This window comes from Eublepharis macularius, chromosome 2 (genome assembly GCF_028583425.1).
Source record: "Eublepharis macularius isolate TG4126 chromosome 2, MPM_Emac_v1.0, whole genome shotgun sequence".
In the NCBI taxonomy this organism is placed as follows: domain Eukaryota; kingdom Metazoa; phylum Chordata; class Lepidosauria; order Squamata; family Eublepharidae; genus Eublepharis; species Eublepharis macularius.
The window spans coordinates 130,051,982-130,067,234 of NC_072791.1; the positions used below are offsets into that span (position 1 = coordinate 130,051,982).

Consider the following 15,253-nt stretch of genomic DNA (forward strand, 5'->3'; position numbering starts at 1 on the left):
TTGGTGCAGTAGTGGGTTTTAAGGTTAATAAACAGAAGACTAAGAGCCAAGCTACAAGTGATGCCTGACACAAGAACAAGTGTCAGTTTCCCGAAGGTTTTCATGGGAAGTGTAAGTGTCTCACTTGACTGACAGGCTCTCAAAATTGTCCAGGGAGGAGGGGGCGTTTAAATTTCCAGAGTTGGACTGTAGCATTGCAGAGGTGGCCCGCCGGCCCTGTACCCCTCCTCTCCATTGGGAGGAAGGGTTCCCCCACCTCTGAAGAGGCTTCAAACCCTCCCACCTTCCAGGCACTCCCTGCCTACCCACCCCCGAAAGGTGAGCTGGGGTAGCAAGGGCTCCAGCTGGGGCACGCATCCACTCCATGGTCTTCCAGATGGGCACAGAAGCAGCAAGACAGTGGCCATGGCCCAGCTGGAGCCATGCGCACCCGGCCCCACTCCCTGCATGCTTGACCCAATGGTAAAGCCGGCAGTTGCAACACCAGCTGGATCCCCACACCGTGCCGCCCGGGAGAGACAGGGACACACTCACTGTCCTGGCAGCACAGGGACCCACGCGACCCAGCCGGGCCATGCCCGCTACCACGCCCAGCCGTCCCCCACACCAGCACTAGGAAAGGTGCATGGCAGATGCGTGAGGCTCCAGCTGGGCCACAGCCTGCTGCCTCACTGTTTTCGCAGCCAGGCAGAAGGCCATGGAGTGGGCACCACCATGCCCAGCCGGCCCCTACACCAGTGCCAGGAAAGGCACATGGCAGATGCGCAAGGCTCCAGCTGGAAGGTGGGAGGGTTTGAAGCCTTGTTGGAGGTGGGGGAACCCTTCCTCCCAATGGAGCGAAGGGGAGCAGGGCCAGCTGGCCGCCTCCTGTGCGCTACAGTCTAGCTCTGGAGATTTAAACACCCCTCCTACCCACACAGTTCTGAGAGCTTGTCAGTCAAACAAGACACCTACACTTCCCGTGAAAACTTTCAGGAAACTGATACATGTTCTCCTCGTGTCAGACATCATTTGTAGCTTGGCTCTAGCAGGTTAACAAAAAATATGAGAATACATGACCAAATGAAGTTGGAAAATAAACCAGGTTTTAAAATTGAAAAGAAGGTAATATATTTGAGTATTATTTTGACAAATATGAATTATATGTGATTTGAAATTATACTTTGTTGCCTGCTGTTTTGTGTAAATGAAGGAATGGATTTTGTTAAGAAACAGAAGCGTATTAGACTAGAAGGACAGGACTTGAGATTTGGATGGCATGGATACCTGCAGTATGACAAAGCTAAGGTTAATGCAGAATTTAATAACCAATATGTTAGAAGTGCCATTTAGAGAATATAAATATGAACTTGGGATCTGTTCGAAAATACCTTTGTGGTTACTGCCACAAAATATTCACTTTAGAAGAGAAATGTCAAGTTCATTTAAATACTTAACGTATCGTAATATGTTAGAATTTCCCAAGGTGAAATTAAAATGAAGTCAAGAGATTTGGGAACTGAGGGCCACATTTGCTAATGGTTTTCTTACTTGCAAATTTTAGAAAGATTTAAAGGAGATAAGAAGCATTATGATTTTGAGCAATCCAAGACTGAATTTGAGACAATTATGTATAAATGACAGACATGTTATTGCAAAAATGTATAAATGCTTGTTGAAATTTGAGACAGAGGAAGAGCAAGTGAAGGAATCTATGATTAAATAGGCTAAAAATTTTGGGTATGACATATTAATGGAACAATAGGAAAATAAGTGGTCAAAAGGACTGAAATTTACATTAAGGTCTAGTCTTAAAGAGAATTTTATAAGATGATGTATCGTTGGTATATGACGCCTGAGAAACTGGACAGAAACGACAGCTCTCAGACTTACCTGGGTTGCCGAGCTGCAAGACACGGGGTGGCAGAGAGATGCGGAGGCATGGCAGCCGCCATGTCATCCTCTCGCATCCATTGCAAGGAGGCCCATGCCTGGGAATTCACTCCTGGGCTGGTTAATCAGGGTCAGTTGGGCAGGCTGGGTGGGGCCGTATGCCGGGCCTGGGTGATGCAGTCTCTTCATAGGTCCAGCAGCATGGGTTTAAAAGGCTGCTAGCTCCTCCTTTCCTCAATTCACACTTGTTTCAGTGATCCACCCAGCCTTCTCTATATTTTGGCTTGTTTTTATGGGGTTGTTCGCATCCTGGGGTGTTTGGGGAATTTTTCTATACCTTTCCTTTCTGTGTCACAACTTTTTGTTGGGGGTTTGGGCATTGGGATTGGGTCCTTTGGGGAGGATGGGGGCCTGCGTGCCCAGTCTCCTTAGTAAAGGGATTCCCTTAAGGAATCATGGAAGTGAGTTATGGTGGTACATGCCTAGCTGGGAGGCTGCTGGGGCATACTCACTCCCATGTGGCAAGGGATCCACATGGGTATACACTCACGTGGCATCCCACTGGCTGCCACTCCTTGGTTCCCCTCCTCAGCAATGGTCTGAGGGGGTGTGGTGGTTCAGCCTATGCTTGGGATCCAACCTCTATGCATCACCAATGCTCCATAAGCTTGATTCAATAAAGATGTGGACTCTTTTTACTCCAACCAGCTGTTTCAGTGGATTTTTTCGCTGTGCATTACCCCCTCCTCTGCCCATCAGCATTGGGCTGCAATGTATAAGGGAATCTTTGGTTTAAAAAAAAAGGTAGAGGTAGTCCCCTGCTCAAGCATCGAGTCATTACTGACTCACTGGGGGATGTCACATCACAATATTTTCTTGGCAGACTTTTGTTACGGGGTGGTTTGCCATTGCCTTCCCCAGTCATCTACACTTTGCCCCCATGAAACTGGGTACTCATTTTACCAACCTCGGAAGGATGGAAGGCTGACTTAACCTTGAGCCAGTTCCCTGAACCCAGCTTTCTCCAGGATTGAATTTGGGTCGTGAGCAGAACTTGGGCTGCAGTACTGTGAACAACATGAAGGAACATTTTACAATACGTGGTGATCATTTAAGAAAGCAAAAAAAAAAAAATGTGGATCTCAATACAATTACTAATTCGGAAGTTTTTAAAGACTAACATACAACTGAAACCCGAGTCTTTTCTTTTAGGGCTGATGGATACTCAGCTGAAAAGAAGTTATGGAACTTTGTTTTTATATATAACTACGACAGCAAGACTACTATATGTACAAAATTGGAAGTGTTCAACATTGCCTACAATAGAGGAATGGTTGATGAAGTTGCTGGAATTAGCAACGATGGCAAAACTTACATCATTGATTAAAGACAATAAGTTCATTTATTGTTGAATGGAAACCCCTTATAGACTTTTTGCATGAATTAGATAATAATGATTTGATGCTTTGTGGGTTTGCTGAATAAAGATTTTGGACACTAGAAAAAAGAGAGCTTTTCTTTGTAACACAGAGTAAAAGAAAATTTGAAAATCATTCTTATATTTGTCATGGAGAAAAATGGAAACCTTTTAGTTTACAGTTTTTTCTTTTGTTTGTTTTGTTATTATTTTTGTTTGTTAGTTATTTTTTATTTGGCTATTGTGTGTGTAGTTGTCTTTTTGTCAATTTGTCATTTTCTTCATATAAAACTGTTGATAAAAACTTTTAAAAAATGAACACTCTCTGTCTATAGCAACCAAAGACACCATTAAAATGGTATATGCCTTTACAATACTCCTTATATAAATTGAATGGTTTTTTTAAAACTTTTAATCCTTGGTAAAATGTCTGAAATACTGGAGTAAAATTAACTAGTGTCATCAAGATCCAGCAATGGCCTCAGGCACAGAGTTGGAATTTTGTGCATGCAGAACTGCTATTTCACACACAAAAATATGAACACAATCCCATTATAGAGCCTGGGTTACCAGGGATGGTGATTAATTTGTCATCCTTTTAACTTGGTCAGCAAAGAATTCCACTTCCCCTGATTTGAAGTAAATTTAGGTAGTTTTGATGTAAATTTAGATCTGTGGAAAACAGATGAGCATGCTCCTGTAGCCTAGCCAATGCAATCTGCATTACCTCTAATAGTACATATGAAAATAAGAATATCTGATTCATGTGGCTTAGGAAGGATATGAACACAAAGAAATAGTTTTGTCTGATTTCTTCTAGCTTGTTTTTCATATTCAATCGATTGCTAAGTTATTTCTCTTCCTATAACACTGTAAAGTATAGCCTTTCTCTTCACCTGGAGTTCCAAGAAAATAGGTTCATTAATTAAAGAAAATACTGTGACCTTTTCTAATTCATGCCTATGAAGGTTGTAGAGATCTCAATGGTCTGTCTGCCACATAGTAAATACATATATTCAGGAAAGTAACTTGTGACATTAAGATGTTTGTATTTACATGTTTTTCCTAGATTTAGAATTAAGAACAAGCAAGAAGGATTAGGAAAACTGGTTTGTTTTGTATGTGGCTGGAGGAACCGATCTCTCAGGGTCATCTGAAACCACACCCATGAGAATTTTAGTCAATTCATGAGGCATTTTTCTAGACAATGTGGACATGTGGCACATCAACAGACACAGTGATTTGTCATGCACTCAATGCAAATATAATATATAGAGATTAAATACTTTATTAAATTTTATCACATTACTATTATATCCTGCTTCTCTTCTGCCACAGAACTCAAGGATTGGTGGGGGCCTCCCAGCCAGGAAATGACCAGATCCAGACCATATTAGGTAGTTTTGTGCCATGTGTCTTCAGACCGTATCTGGGAACCAGAGTAACAAATATTGTGCATATACATATTACCTAAACACAAAAAAACAGAATGCGTCACGAATCACTATAGCCCTATTCTGAATCAGAGCATTGAGAAGAATGTTCTAGTAAACTTGTTTCCACAAAAACTGCACTGCGCATATTTTCCTTATATTGGCAAGTAGAGAATCCAGCTTTTTATTTTATTAAAACTAAAATAGTGGCCTGTTATCACAAAAGACAAAATGTGTCCTCTCTCCCCCCACCGACAAAGATAAATATGTAAAGTAGCTGCATAATTAAACATATACCCAATTCAGACACAGTGACCAAGTCATATCAAATCATATGAACATATGCAATTATATTAGATCAGACCATTGGTCCATCTAGTTCAGTATAGCCATCCCTGATTGACAGTGGCTCTCCTAAGCAGACAAGTGTCTTTCCCAACACTCACTCCCTGAGACCCTTTATTTGGAGGTGCATGGATTGAACCTGGGACCCTTTGCATGAATAAAGCACATGCTCCTCCACTGAATTATGCCTCCCCCCCAACATGGTTTGAATGTCAGAAACATGCTGGGAGCTTGACTTCCCCACCACCACCCTTGCAGGTACCATTTCTCTCCCCTACTTCTTGTTCATGGTAACCCTAGTTTGTCATGGCAACTGAACTGGGCCACAGAAGTCTTCAATACAAAATCAGAAACTAGAATTTGGAGGCCAACTACTTCCTATTCCACTGCTTTTAGTGGAACTTAATCTCATGATTAACTTTTGGCTGCAATGTGCCCACTTATGTTAATAAAGGTTTTATTTCAGTACACTGAATTGTTTATTTTTTTTAAATGAGCTCTACACAGCAATGTTTCATTTTGTTTGCTTCTGAACCAGCTGTCAGTTTTGCCAATAAATGCTCAGAACTTTAAATATACTAACAACATGGTACTTATATTTTGCTGACATTTCTCTTGTAGAAAGTCTAGCCTGGAACATAACAACAGGCCATGGAATGTCCAGCTCCACATCCTATTAAAAGCAGCTTTCCAGAACTAAGAGCCTTGATTGGCTGAGGAGAACAAATGTTTGCTTCTGTTCCATTGCCACACATCCCATGTTCATTCCATCCCCAGGAGAAACACTGACTACCTAGAAGGAAAGGAAAAACACTGAATCAGAACATTCAAGCAACAAAACTCTCTCACACCCCTTTTTCCTCACCACAACTAAAATCAGATCAGTAATTTAGTAATCACCAGCAGTTTCACTGAGCACAGTATAAGATAAAGCAAAGTCTCAGTGATACTTTCTCCCTACTAAATATCCACATAATTGGGCTGTAAGTCTGTTATACCATCATATTTTTCAACAAGAGTATAAACAAAAGAGGGGAATTGGGCCCGCAAGGGGGGGGGGATTCAGCCCTTTGGCAAGCACAGGAACGCTCCCGGGCCGCCCTTTAACCTGGTTACACACTGAACACTGAAGCCACCACAAGGTAAGTGCCAGGCTCCCAGGCTCCCACCGGGGGACTCAAGAGACATAGCAACCGTATTCAAGCCACAGAAACTCAAAGCAAACAATATAAGACTTCCAAAAATACTCCACACCTCCACCACCATGAGCACTGTCAAACACTGAATAGAAAAATTGTTCTCTCTCAAAGAACAAACTGCAAAAATATCTGGCTTTTGAGGTCAAGCATAATAAATACAACACAATAACTATGTACTTACTGCTATACAAATGATGACTATTTAGATTATAAATTAAGTAATACACACATTAAAATCTCATGAAAAAAACATTTTGCTACTCAGAAACTACAGTAAGAGTTCTTGTATCTGGAAAATTCTGAACACTTAGTAAGCGACCTTGCTCAGTGCCTATGCATGTACTTACATAGAAACTAACAATACCCCTGAATTTTATCATTGTTTACCATGTCATATAGCAGATACAAATTTTGCCTTGCAAAAGGCACATGGGCTGCAGATATTTTAGGTTATGCCTCTAACTGTGCAGTCCTAAGCACAATTACACCTTTTTAAGCCCATTGACCTCAGAAGAATGTGTCCCTGCTTCTGATTGCATTGTGGGTAGCATAAAGATTTCATTATAATCTAGTCAGGTTGGATCCTCTAACCACAAACACAAGGACCTCTAAAATTATCTTCCTCATGTTCTCCTTTCCACAGCAGCTCCCAAAAAGAGATTTTCAGGGATCCATTCATGGGCAAAATGCCATGTGACATTGCAGGCTAAAGAAAGGAAGGAAATTGGATAAATTGGTTGCCAACACACAGATGGGGCCTGAAGATGTCCTGGAATTATAACTGATCTCCAGACTACAGAGATCAGTTTTCCTGGGAGAAATGACTGCTTTGGAGGTTGGATTCTATGGCATTATATTCCACTGAGGTCTTTCTCCAGGTTCCACTCATCCCTAAATCTCTAAGAATTTTCCAACCTGGAATTGGTGGGCCTAAATCACATTCCACTTTCTTTCGTTAGTGATGAGTTTGCTCTGCTGATCCTCTTATATTAGCACAAAGGGGTGGGTCATTTCACCCAATTCCACCTCCTCATTACAGCTTCTCATGCCACATGGCATTTTGTCTGTGAGGATCCTGATTCTCAACATTAGTTGTAAGAGGGGGCACAAAGTGCTGCCAGGGTTAGAGGAAAATGGAAAAGAATACCTTCAGGAACTCCTTATGGTCACAGTTCGTAGGATCTACCACAATATGTTTTAATTGTACAATCAATTAGCATTCATGCGGGCCCAGAAAAATTTTAAAATAGAAAACTGGAAGTTGATTTAAACCAATTACTGAAGCTGACTTTTTCCTTTGGGCAATTTAACTCACTGGATCATATCCTAACTGGCTTAGCTAAAGACAGCACATTCCGATGGCACTAGTCATGTTCACTGAGGCTAAAGGTAGCTCCACAGGCATAAGAGCCTCTTTTACCAATGGAACACACTACCCTTGGGTGAGTCAGTGAAATCAATGGGTTGTATCCTACCATCCCACTCACGGTGAGTGGGACAGTAGGATACAACCCATTGATTTCACTCATCTTAATTTCAATCAATAATCCTAAAACAAAGCAAGAATCATGTAATGGTTCAGAAAGGCAAATGTGTTAATATTTAGGCTCTAGGGGAAAAAAAACCTTTGCAGTTACTTTACAGGAGAAAATATCCCATTATTCATAACCATGCTGGAATAAATTGAAAAGTGCATGAAATCTTCCTCAGTCCACGTACTGTTCAACTGTATTGGAAGAACTGGAGTAATAATAGTGAAAATGGATCAGACATAAAGGACACAGTTACAGATGTGATTGTTATTAAGGAGTACTATGGAAGGAAGAAATAAAATTAGTCAGCTGCTTCTTTTATTTCAGCCATATATCTGAAACCAGAACCTCAAATATAGAAGTTATCGCGCTTCATTCCAACAAAACTAACCATATCAGAAATGCAATGAAAAAACAGCCCCCTCCTCTCCCAGTCTTCTTCTACGGATCGGAACAGGCAGAGTCTGCATTAGCATCTGAATACATGGCTGGTTTTCCATTAAATAAATTATACTCTAAGCCAACAGGCAAATGGTGTTTCAGTTTCCCCAGCTGCAAAATGGGACAGTTATATTCATTCACCTTTGACAGAAAGTCTAACCTCTTGAAAGCGGCTTCCTGCAATAGCCCATGCATTTTTAATCTGAGGGACCATGGCCAAATCCCCTTCCTTCATACAATGACCTATTTTGTTTTGTTGGATACCAGCTTGATATCATTTGATAACTAATAAAGTCAGTACTAGTTTTTCATCATTATCAACTGTTCAGTTAAATGCAACTCCCTCCAAGAACAAACAATATTATCTTTTAAAAATCTCTTCACTGACTCACTATAATAAACTCCCAATCTTTTCTGTGGGAAAAATCCCCATTGGATTTACCTAAATGCTACTGAAATCAAAGCATGTTTAGAGGAAAAGGCGGGGTGGGGCTTTAAACCCTAGTGTGTTTACCAGGCTGTTGCTTGGCTTGCATGAGGACTGGAATACTATGCATATGGTAGAAGATTCCAGTAACTGGAGCACATGTGGAAAGTTCGGCATATGGATATAGTGGTGCTTGCAGATCTTTTGAGATCCTAAGCACAATATTAACAACAACTGTAATGTTATTAAAGAATAATCATTATATAATATGCTGACAATGACAGTGTATATTAAACTCTTGTTCTGCTATAAAATGGCTGCATGGAAATTCATGGCTGACAGTCCTTTAGCTGTGATTTTACAAGGGTCACACCGCTTGAAAAAGGCAAGCTACATATTAATGAATTGCAAAAAGAACCTCACATTGCAGGAAAAAACCCTTCAGACTAAAGGTTAGTTTTAGGTCCCCCCCCCCTAATCCATTAAATACTACTGCATCCTATTTTAATGCCGCAGAATATAAGAACTGGAAATACTACTGGATTGTTAACAATGTATTTCTGCCGAATCCAATACCCCTGCAGGACATGATGCAGGCTAGGCTGCTTGGAAGAATGGAGATGACTGGGTTGCTATGGAAACAAGAAGGCAAGTCTTTAGCTTGCTCATCCCCAAAGAACCAACCTGTCAATAGTGTTAAAGACTGCTAATAAAATGTTAATCAATCAGGGAATAAAATGAATTTCCAACTATGTTTTGACATCTGTCTCCCAGTTCAGATATTGTCAAGCTCTTTCCCAATGGGGGAGGGGAAACACGGTACTCACCTTTTTATTGTTCCTTGTGTGCATGCGCTCTGGGAAGTGATGTCATTGTGCCACCCCAAGGGCACATCTGGGAGCCCCCTCCCTTTCCTCCTCACCGGCCAGGTGAGTGGTGGCAGAGGGTGGAGGGTGGGAGTAGGGTATCCCCCGCCCCCATGAGGCTACCTGGGATACCTATTGGCCTGCAACAGTCTAAAACTGCCAACCTTCAGAAACATCCAGTTCAGCTATTTGAAGAGCTTATTCCATGCAGCATGGGATGCCAGCTTCCTTATTTAAGGTATGAGTACTGATTGATATGATTAATAATCAAATTAACTGATGAACAGGCCCTTGTCCATTCATCCCTTGCCTGCTCCCTCAAGAAACTGTTAACTGTGAAGAGTACACTTTCTGAATAAATTGTAACAAATTGGCAACTAAACAAGAATTAGCTTCAAAATAAAATTAACCACTGAATCTATTCTAAATTATTTCCCTGATGTGATGGCTTTTACCTAAATTTGGCCTATTCCCAAATGGTCTTCCAAGACCTGAGAGACTCAGGAAATAACAAGGCATTTCAATCATCATGGAAAAAACAAGGACGTGGTCAACGTATAGCCCTTTCGTTCAACTCAGTTACCGCATTTAATATCAAATCCTCCAGATAGCTTCAAGAGAAATTCAACGCAGAACGCATTGTGTTGGCATTATTTCAAGGTTACAAAGGCATGGGTAGGATTCACTGTACCTGAACCTAAAAGTAAGGACTGTGTTTCTCCACCAGGATGCCTTGCTGAAAACTGTTCCTGGACAGGCCTGAGAATATCTCAAAGCTTTCAAGTCAAGGACCACATTTATGGAAGATACGCTTATCAATCACTTTAGCCATATTTATAAAATGTTACTTTCAATTTTTAGAGGTAATATGGATCTGTGAATACCAACTTCTGTTGAGTCTAACATCAGGGGGTGGATTCTTGCACTGAACCCTGTTTGTCATCTTCCTAGAAGTTTTGGGCTGGCCATTGTTGGAAACAGGTACTAGATGAACCCTTGATCTGATCAAACAAGGCTTGTAAACGTCTGTTCTTATTCAGTGAACAGGAAAAGCAAAACACATTATTGAAGTGTCTTTCCACTCCTCCTATCATACCTACAGACTGTATGATTAACTGAGCCGAGACTAGTTCTTCAAAGTGCATTCATTAACAAGACCATCCTTTCCTAATGACATAATCTACCGTGGTCTTTTGACTAAAGGTTGATCTGTACTACACAGAATATTTTACTTTAGTTTGTTTTATCTATACTAAATTTCACTGGGTGCATCTGTATCTAGTCCTTGAAGCTATAGAAACACGGAAAGTACAGGAACAGGGTTAGATTGAAAGGACAGATGCACCTAGTGACTTCTGGTGGCACTTTATTTATTACCACTCATCACAACTTTCTAATTTCTCCCTTTCCCAAGAAATGAGCAAAACCATTCATTGGGTGGGATGGTAAGATGTAGCAGAAACTCACAAGCCTAAATATGGGTCTTGCAGGGCCTTGTCAAAGGACTGAAACTTTACTCTCCCATTATAGCCAGAACTCTCTAAAGGGTGGTGTTTTAATTGTTTCGTATTATTTTTCAATACAATCCACCATTAACATGATATATTATTATTTCTACCCTCCATGTAAATTTTAAAAAAGGAAATGTAACAGCAGCTTAATCCATTAATGCATCTTGTATGATTTGTATGTATGTATGTATGTATGTATGTATGTATGTATGTCATTTATAGTCCGTCTTTCTCACTGAAACTCAAGGCGGATTACACAGTACAAGCTTAGTACAATCAACATTTCTGTACAGTATCAAGTACATTTCCATACAGTGTCAAGGACATTTCTATAAACAATGCCATAGGATAAATAGATACAAGTTTAAAAGACACAGGATTAGTAAGAATCCAATACAGAGTAGAAAAAATACTGAAGCAGAACATAATCAATTCTAGGACTAACATTAGACAACATGGAGCACTGGTGGTACATAGGAGTACATATTTAAAGCAGCAGATAATATGTAAGGCAAAATAGTGGTGAAGTTTATGGTCCCTAACTCATTAGTGAAGCATCTGAGATCCCATCTCTACAATACAGCCCTCCCATTCGAGTAAAAAGCCTTTTTGAATAATTCAGTTTTGCATCGTTTGTGGAAAGCCCGGAGAGTGGGGGCTCTCCTGACCTCCTCAGGCAGGCCATTCTTTAGGGTAGGGGCCACCACAGAGAAAGCCTGTGTACGCGCTGCTGTTGATTTCGCCCATGTGCAGCCTGGCACCTGCAGGAGACCCTGTTCAGATGAGCGAAGCTGCTGTGGAGGAACATAGGGAGGGAGGCGGTCCTGCAGGTATGCCAGACCAAGGCCATAAACAGCTTTGTTTGTGATAACCAATACTTTGGATTGAGCACGGTAACTGATAGGTAGCCAGTGGAGTGACTGCAGAATGGGGGTGATAGTCATGCTCCTACTCGCTCCTGATAACAGTCGCATTGCAGTGTTTTGCACCAATTGGAGTCTCCTAGTTTATTTGAATGGGAGACCTATGTACAGTGTATTATAATAGTCAAGCCTTGATGTTACCATAGCATGGATCCAGGTGGCCAGGTCGGCCATGTCGAGATAAGAAGCCATCTTCCAGGCAAGAGTGAGGTTGTAAGAAGAATTTTTTTGCTGCTGCCTTAACTTGTTTTTCTAGTAATAACGCTGGATCCTGTATAACTCAACTACTAGGCTCTACTAGAATCTACTTTTCCCACAGGCTAGAGACTAAAAGACAAATTGATAGAGAGATGTTATAATTAACAAAACTGTATGTAAGGAAAATGCCATAGAACATGCAAGAAAGAAAATATAAAAGAAGGTGCATCAATTAGATACACGAGCAAGAAAAGAAGCTTTCTTAAAGAAATAAATATTAATATGCAAAAAGAGCTGACAGAAGCAGGAGACGAAAGACAACCAAGCAAGGACAAATAGTATTATTATGACTATGAGGCAATTAAGAGTTATTCCTTGATCCACAAGAAAAAGCCATTCTTTCTCCATAGCAACATGATCTTCTCAAAATTAGGAGTGAAGAGCAAGAAATCCCTTTTCAAAATGTTACATCTAATATAAGCTTCGGCTTTCATGTTTATAACATCATTATTAGTTTAGTTTAACAAAGTGTAGGACCTGCAGAGAACTCCCAAGTTATATATTATTTCTTTTTCAGAAATGTTCTTAAGACCCAGTTTCATTATTCTTATGTGACATGAAATGTTAACTACAAACACATCTTATAGCTCTTTGAGAAAACCCCCACAGATCTCTTGAGAAGACAATACTTATGCACTGTAACTGTTCTCCCCAGCTTTCTCAGTCACTCTTCCCTCAACAATCCCAGCAGACAGTTCTCAGCCCTTTACACTGCCCTCCATTCCTTGCCTCAAATGCCCTCACTAAAGGTTGATTCAGACTTTTTCTCTGACCTTCAGCAGGTACATTGGTGAGAAATGATGGGTGTGCTTGTAAAGCAGCTGGTACTTCCACCTTCCTTTGGCCTCCTCACAAACTGTTCAGGTGGGGCCTGGAGATTGTCTGGAATTACAACTAATCTCCAGACTACAAAGATCAATTCCCCTAGAGAAAATGGCTAATTTGGAGGGAGGACTCTACGGAATTATACTTACTAAGATCCCTCCGCTCTCCAATCCCTGCCGCCCACAGGTTTCACCCCCAAATCTCTAGGAATTTCCCAACTCAGAGTAGGCAACCCTACAAACTGTGATTCCTAGCATAATCCATTCGTTAAAAAGTAATATACCCATTAAGGACTAGCAACTATATTTTAATAGTTATAAGTATGCCTTACATCTTCCACAATATATCAGCAAAGTTGATAAACAAAGTTGATATTGTTGGTCTGTTCGTCAGACCATTTTTTGTAGCTGTTTTAGAAGCTCTCTTTCAAGTGTTAAAATATTGCATCTTGCAGTTCAAGATGGCTGTTAAGGTCATGAGCAGCCTGGGGGAGAGGGAATTCTTTATTTCTGATGCAATCATCACAACAGTTTATTCACTCAACGATTTTGAAATGTTATAGAACCAAGCACTTCCTTGAGACTGCTATACTAATTTGGGCAAATTATTCAGTATTTTTTTATAAAGCCATCAAGTGTTATTAGAATGCTGCGGTTGACAACTTTACAGAAGCTGCTAAATTTCAAAGAAAGCATTCACTGCAGCTTGTACCGAAACGGTGATTCAAAGACAGAGCCATAAATATATAAATACTGTCCATACAGCATTTATAATGCATTAAATAGTCTATGTAAAAAAATGGAAAACTCTGAATAATCAGCTAATATATTTCATCAGCATCTGATCTTTATTTACATAGTTTTGAGTATATACTCTTCAAATTACCTCAAACCTGCCCCGGAAATCTTTTTCTCGATCATCTGTTATTTATGTATGCTAATTTTAATTTGCCCCATACCATAGGCTGAGGAAGGATAGCACCACTGATAAATACACACAAATTTAAATCACTCCTGCCCCAAACTACACCAGTAACATCTATTTGGAATGTAATTCTATAGCCATCGAAATGTGATCGCTTAAATCTAACAGCAGGTTTTGCAAACAAATGACAATAAACATGCCTACTGTACATAATGAATTTTCCCATAATCTCTACAAGGAGGCAATTGTGTATGCAGTATATCTTTAGGCAATAAACAAATCCTATTTCTCTTAAGTTTCCGAATTGATTCACAGGTTACAAATTCCTACAAGGAAGATATTTACATATGTTACACATTGAACTATATGGCAATTGCACATCTTTGTGTGATGATGCATTGGTAAATCACTACTGACCATGGCTTCCAAAGCTGTTTACGTGTATAAGCATTCTAAAACCATCTGGGCAAGGATCACACTACTATCTGTAAAATAATTATTGAGGGCCACTCTAAAAATATACAAAGATGCATTGTCAGATATAAAATACAGGTTCCATATCTAATACTGGTTGCTTATACATTATACTCCATGAAATGCTTCATTAAATGCTTACGTGTCTGCTTCTATGTCTGCAGGATCAAGAACTTGTATTTGCAAGTGTCCCTCAAACTTTCTGTGCATTCAGCAATTTTAGCCTGAAGTGTCAAGTATTCATCAATGTGGGCTTTTGTAAGCCATGTTTAGAAGTGAGTGCTTGAGAGAATGTATGTGTGAGTAAAAAAGCAAAAGTAACATCTAGGCCAAAGATCAAGAATCTCCCATCCTCCTGGCCCTGAAACAGACTGTTCTGTGCCATCCTGATACATGTGATATGAGCATGAACATCTCAATGCAGTCAGTATCTTCCTTTAAACCTCCTCAACTGGTATTGCAAGATAAAGGAAGTGACCAAGAAAGGCAGTGATGGACAGAGCTGATGAGCCTGCCAAAAGGGCAACCAAGATATCAACAAGGTGCAGAGCAAGATGAGGTCCCAAATTCTGGCAAGAGGAAGCACCTGGCAGTGAGCAAAAGTCATAACATGGAGGCAAAGCTTGTCCACATCTGGGAGAAAAGGGGGAAGGACCAAAAAGGCAAAGAGAGAGCAGAGAAGGGTCAGAAATACCATGACATCACCAGCTCTACAGTGCTAACAGGTTTGAACAATCTTGAGTAAATGAGAAGAGTGAATGACTTTAGTTCAGGATATATAAATTATTTCAGGGAAGCTTTATTTC

General features: G+C 40.3%; 1 protein-coding gene across 4 annotated transcripts in view; it reads right to left on the minus strand.

Moving 5' to 3' along the window:
* Positions 1 to 4,603: 4,603 nt before the first annotated feature.
* The window catches only part of SERGEF (secretion regulating guanine nucleotide exchange factor), a 132,706-nt gene continuing 122,056 nt past the window's right edge, over positions 4,604 to 15,253 (minus strand). Inside the window, exons 11-12 of one of the 4 annotated variants that reach the window (XM_054972866.1) lie at positions 5,676 to 5,860; positions 4,604 to 4,718 (exon numbers count right to left, since the gene is read on the minus strand). In XM_054972866.1, the coding sequence (XP_054828841.1) occupies positions 5,694 to 5,860 (167 nt within the window). In that variant the 3' untranslated portion in view covers positions 4,604 to 4,718; positions 5,676 to 5,693. Of the gene's footprint in view, positions 5,861 to 15,253 lie in introns of all 4 variants that reach the window. The other 3 variants (XM_054972865.1, XM_054972864.1, XM_054972867.1) reach the window with 3 other exon arrangements.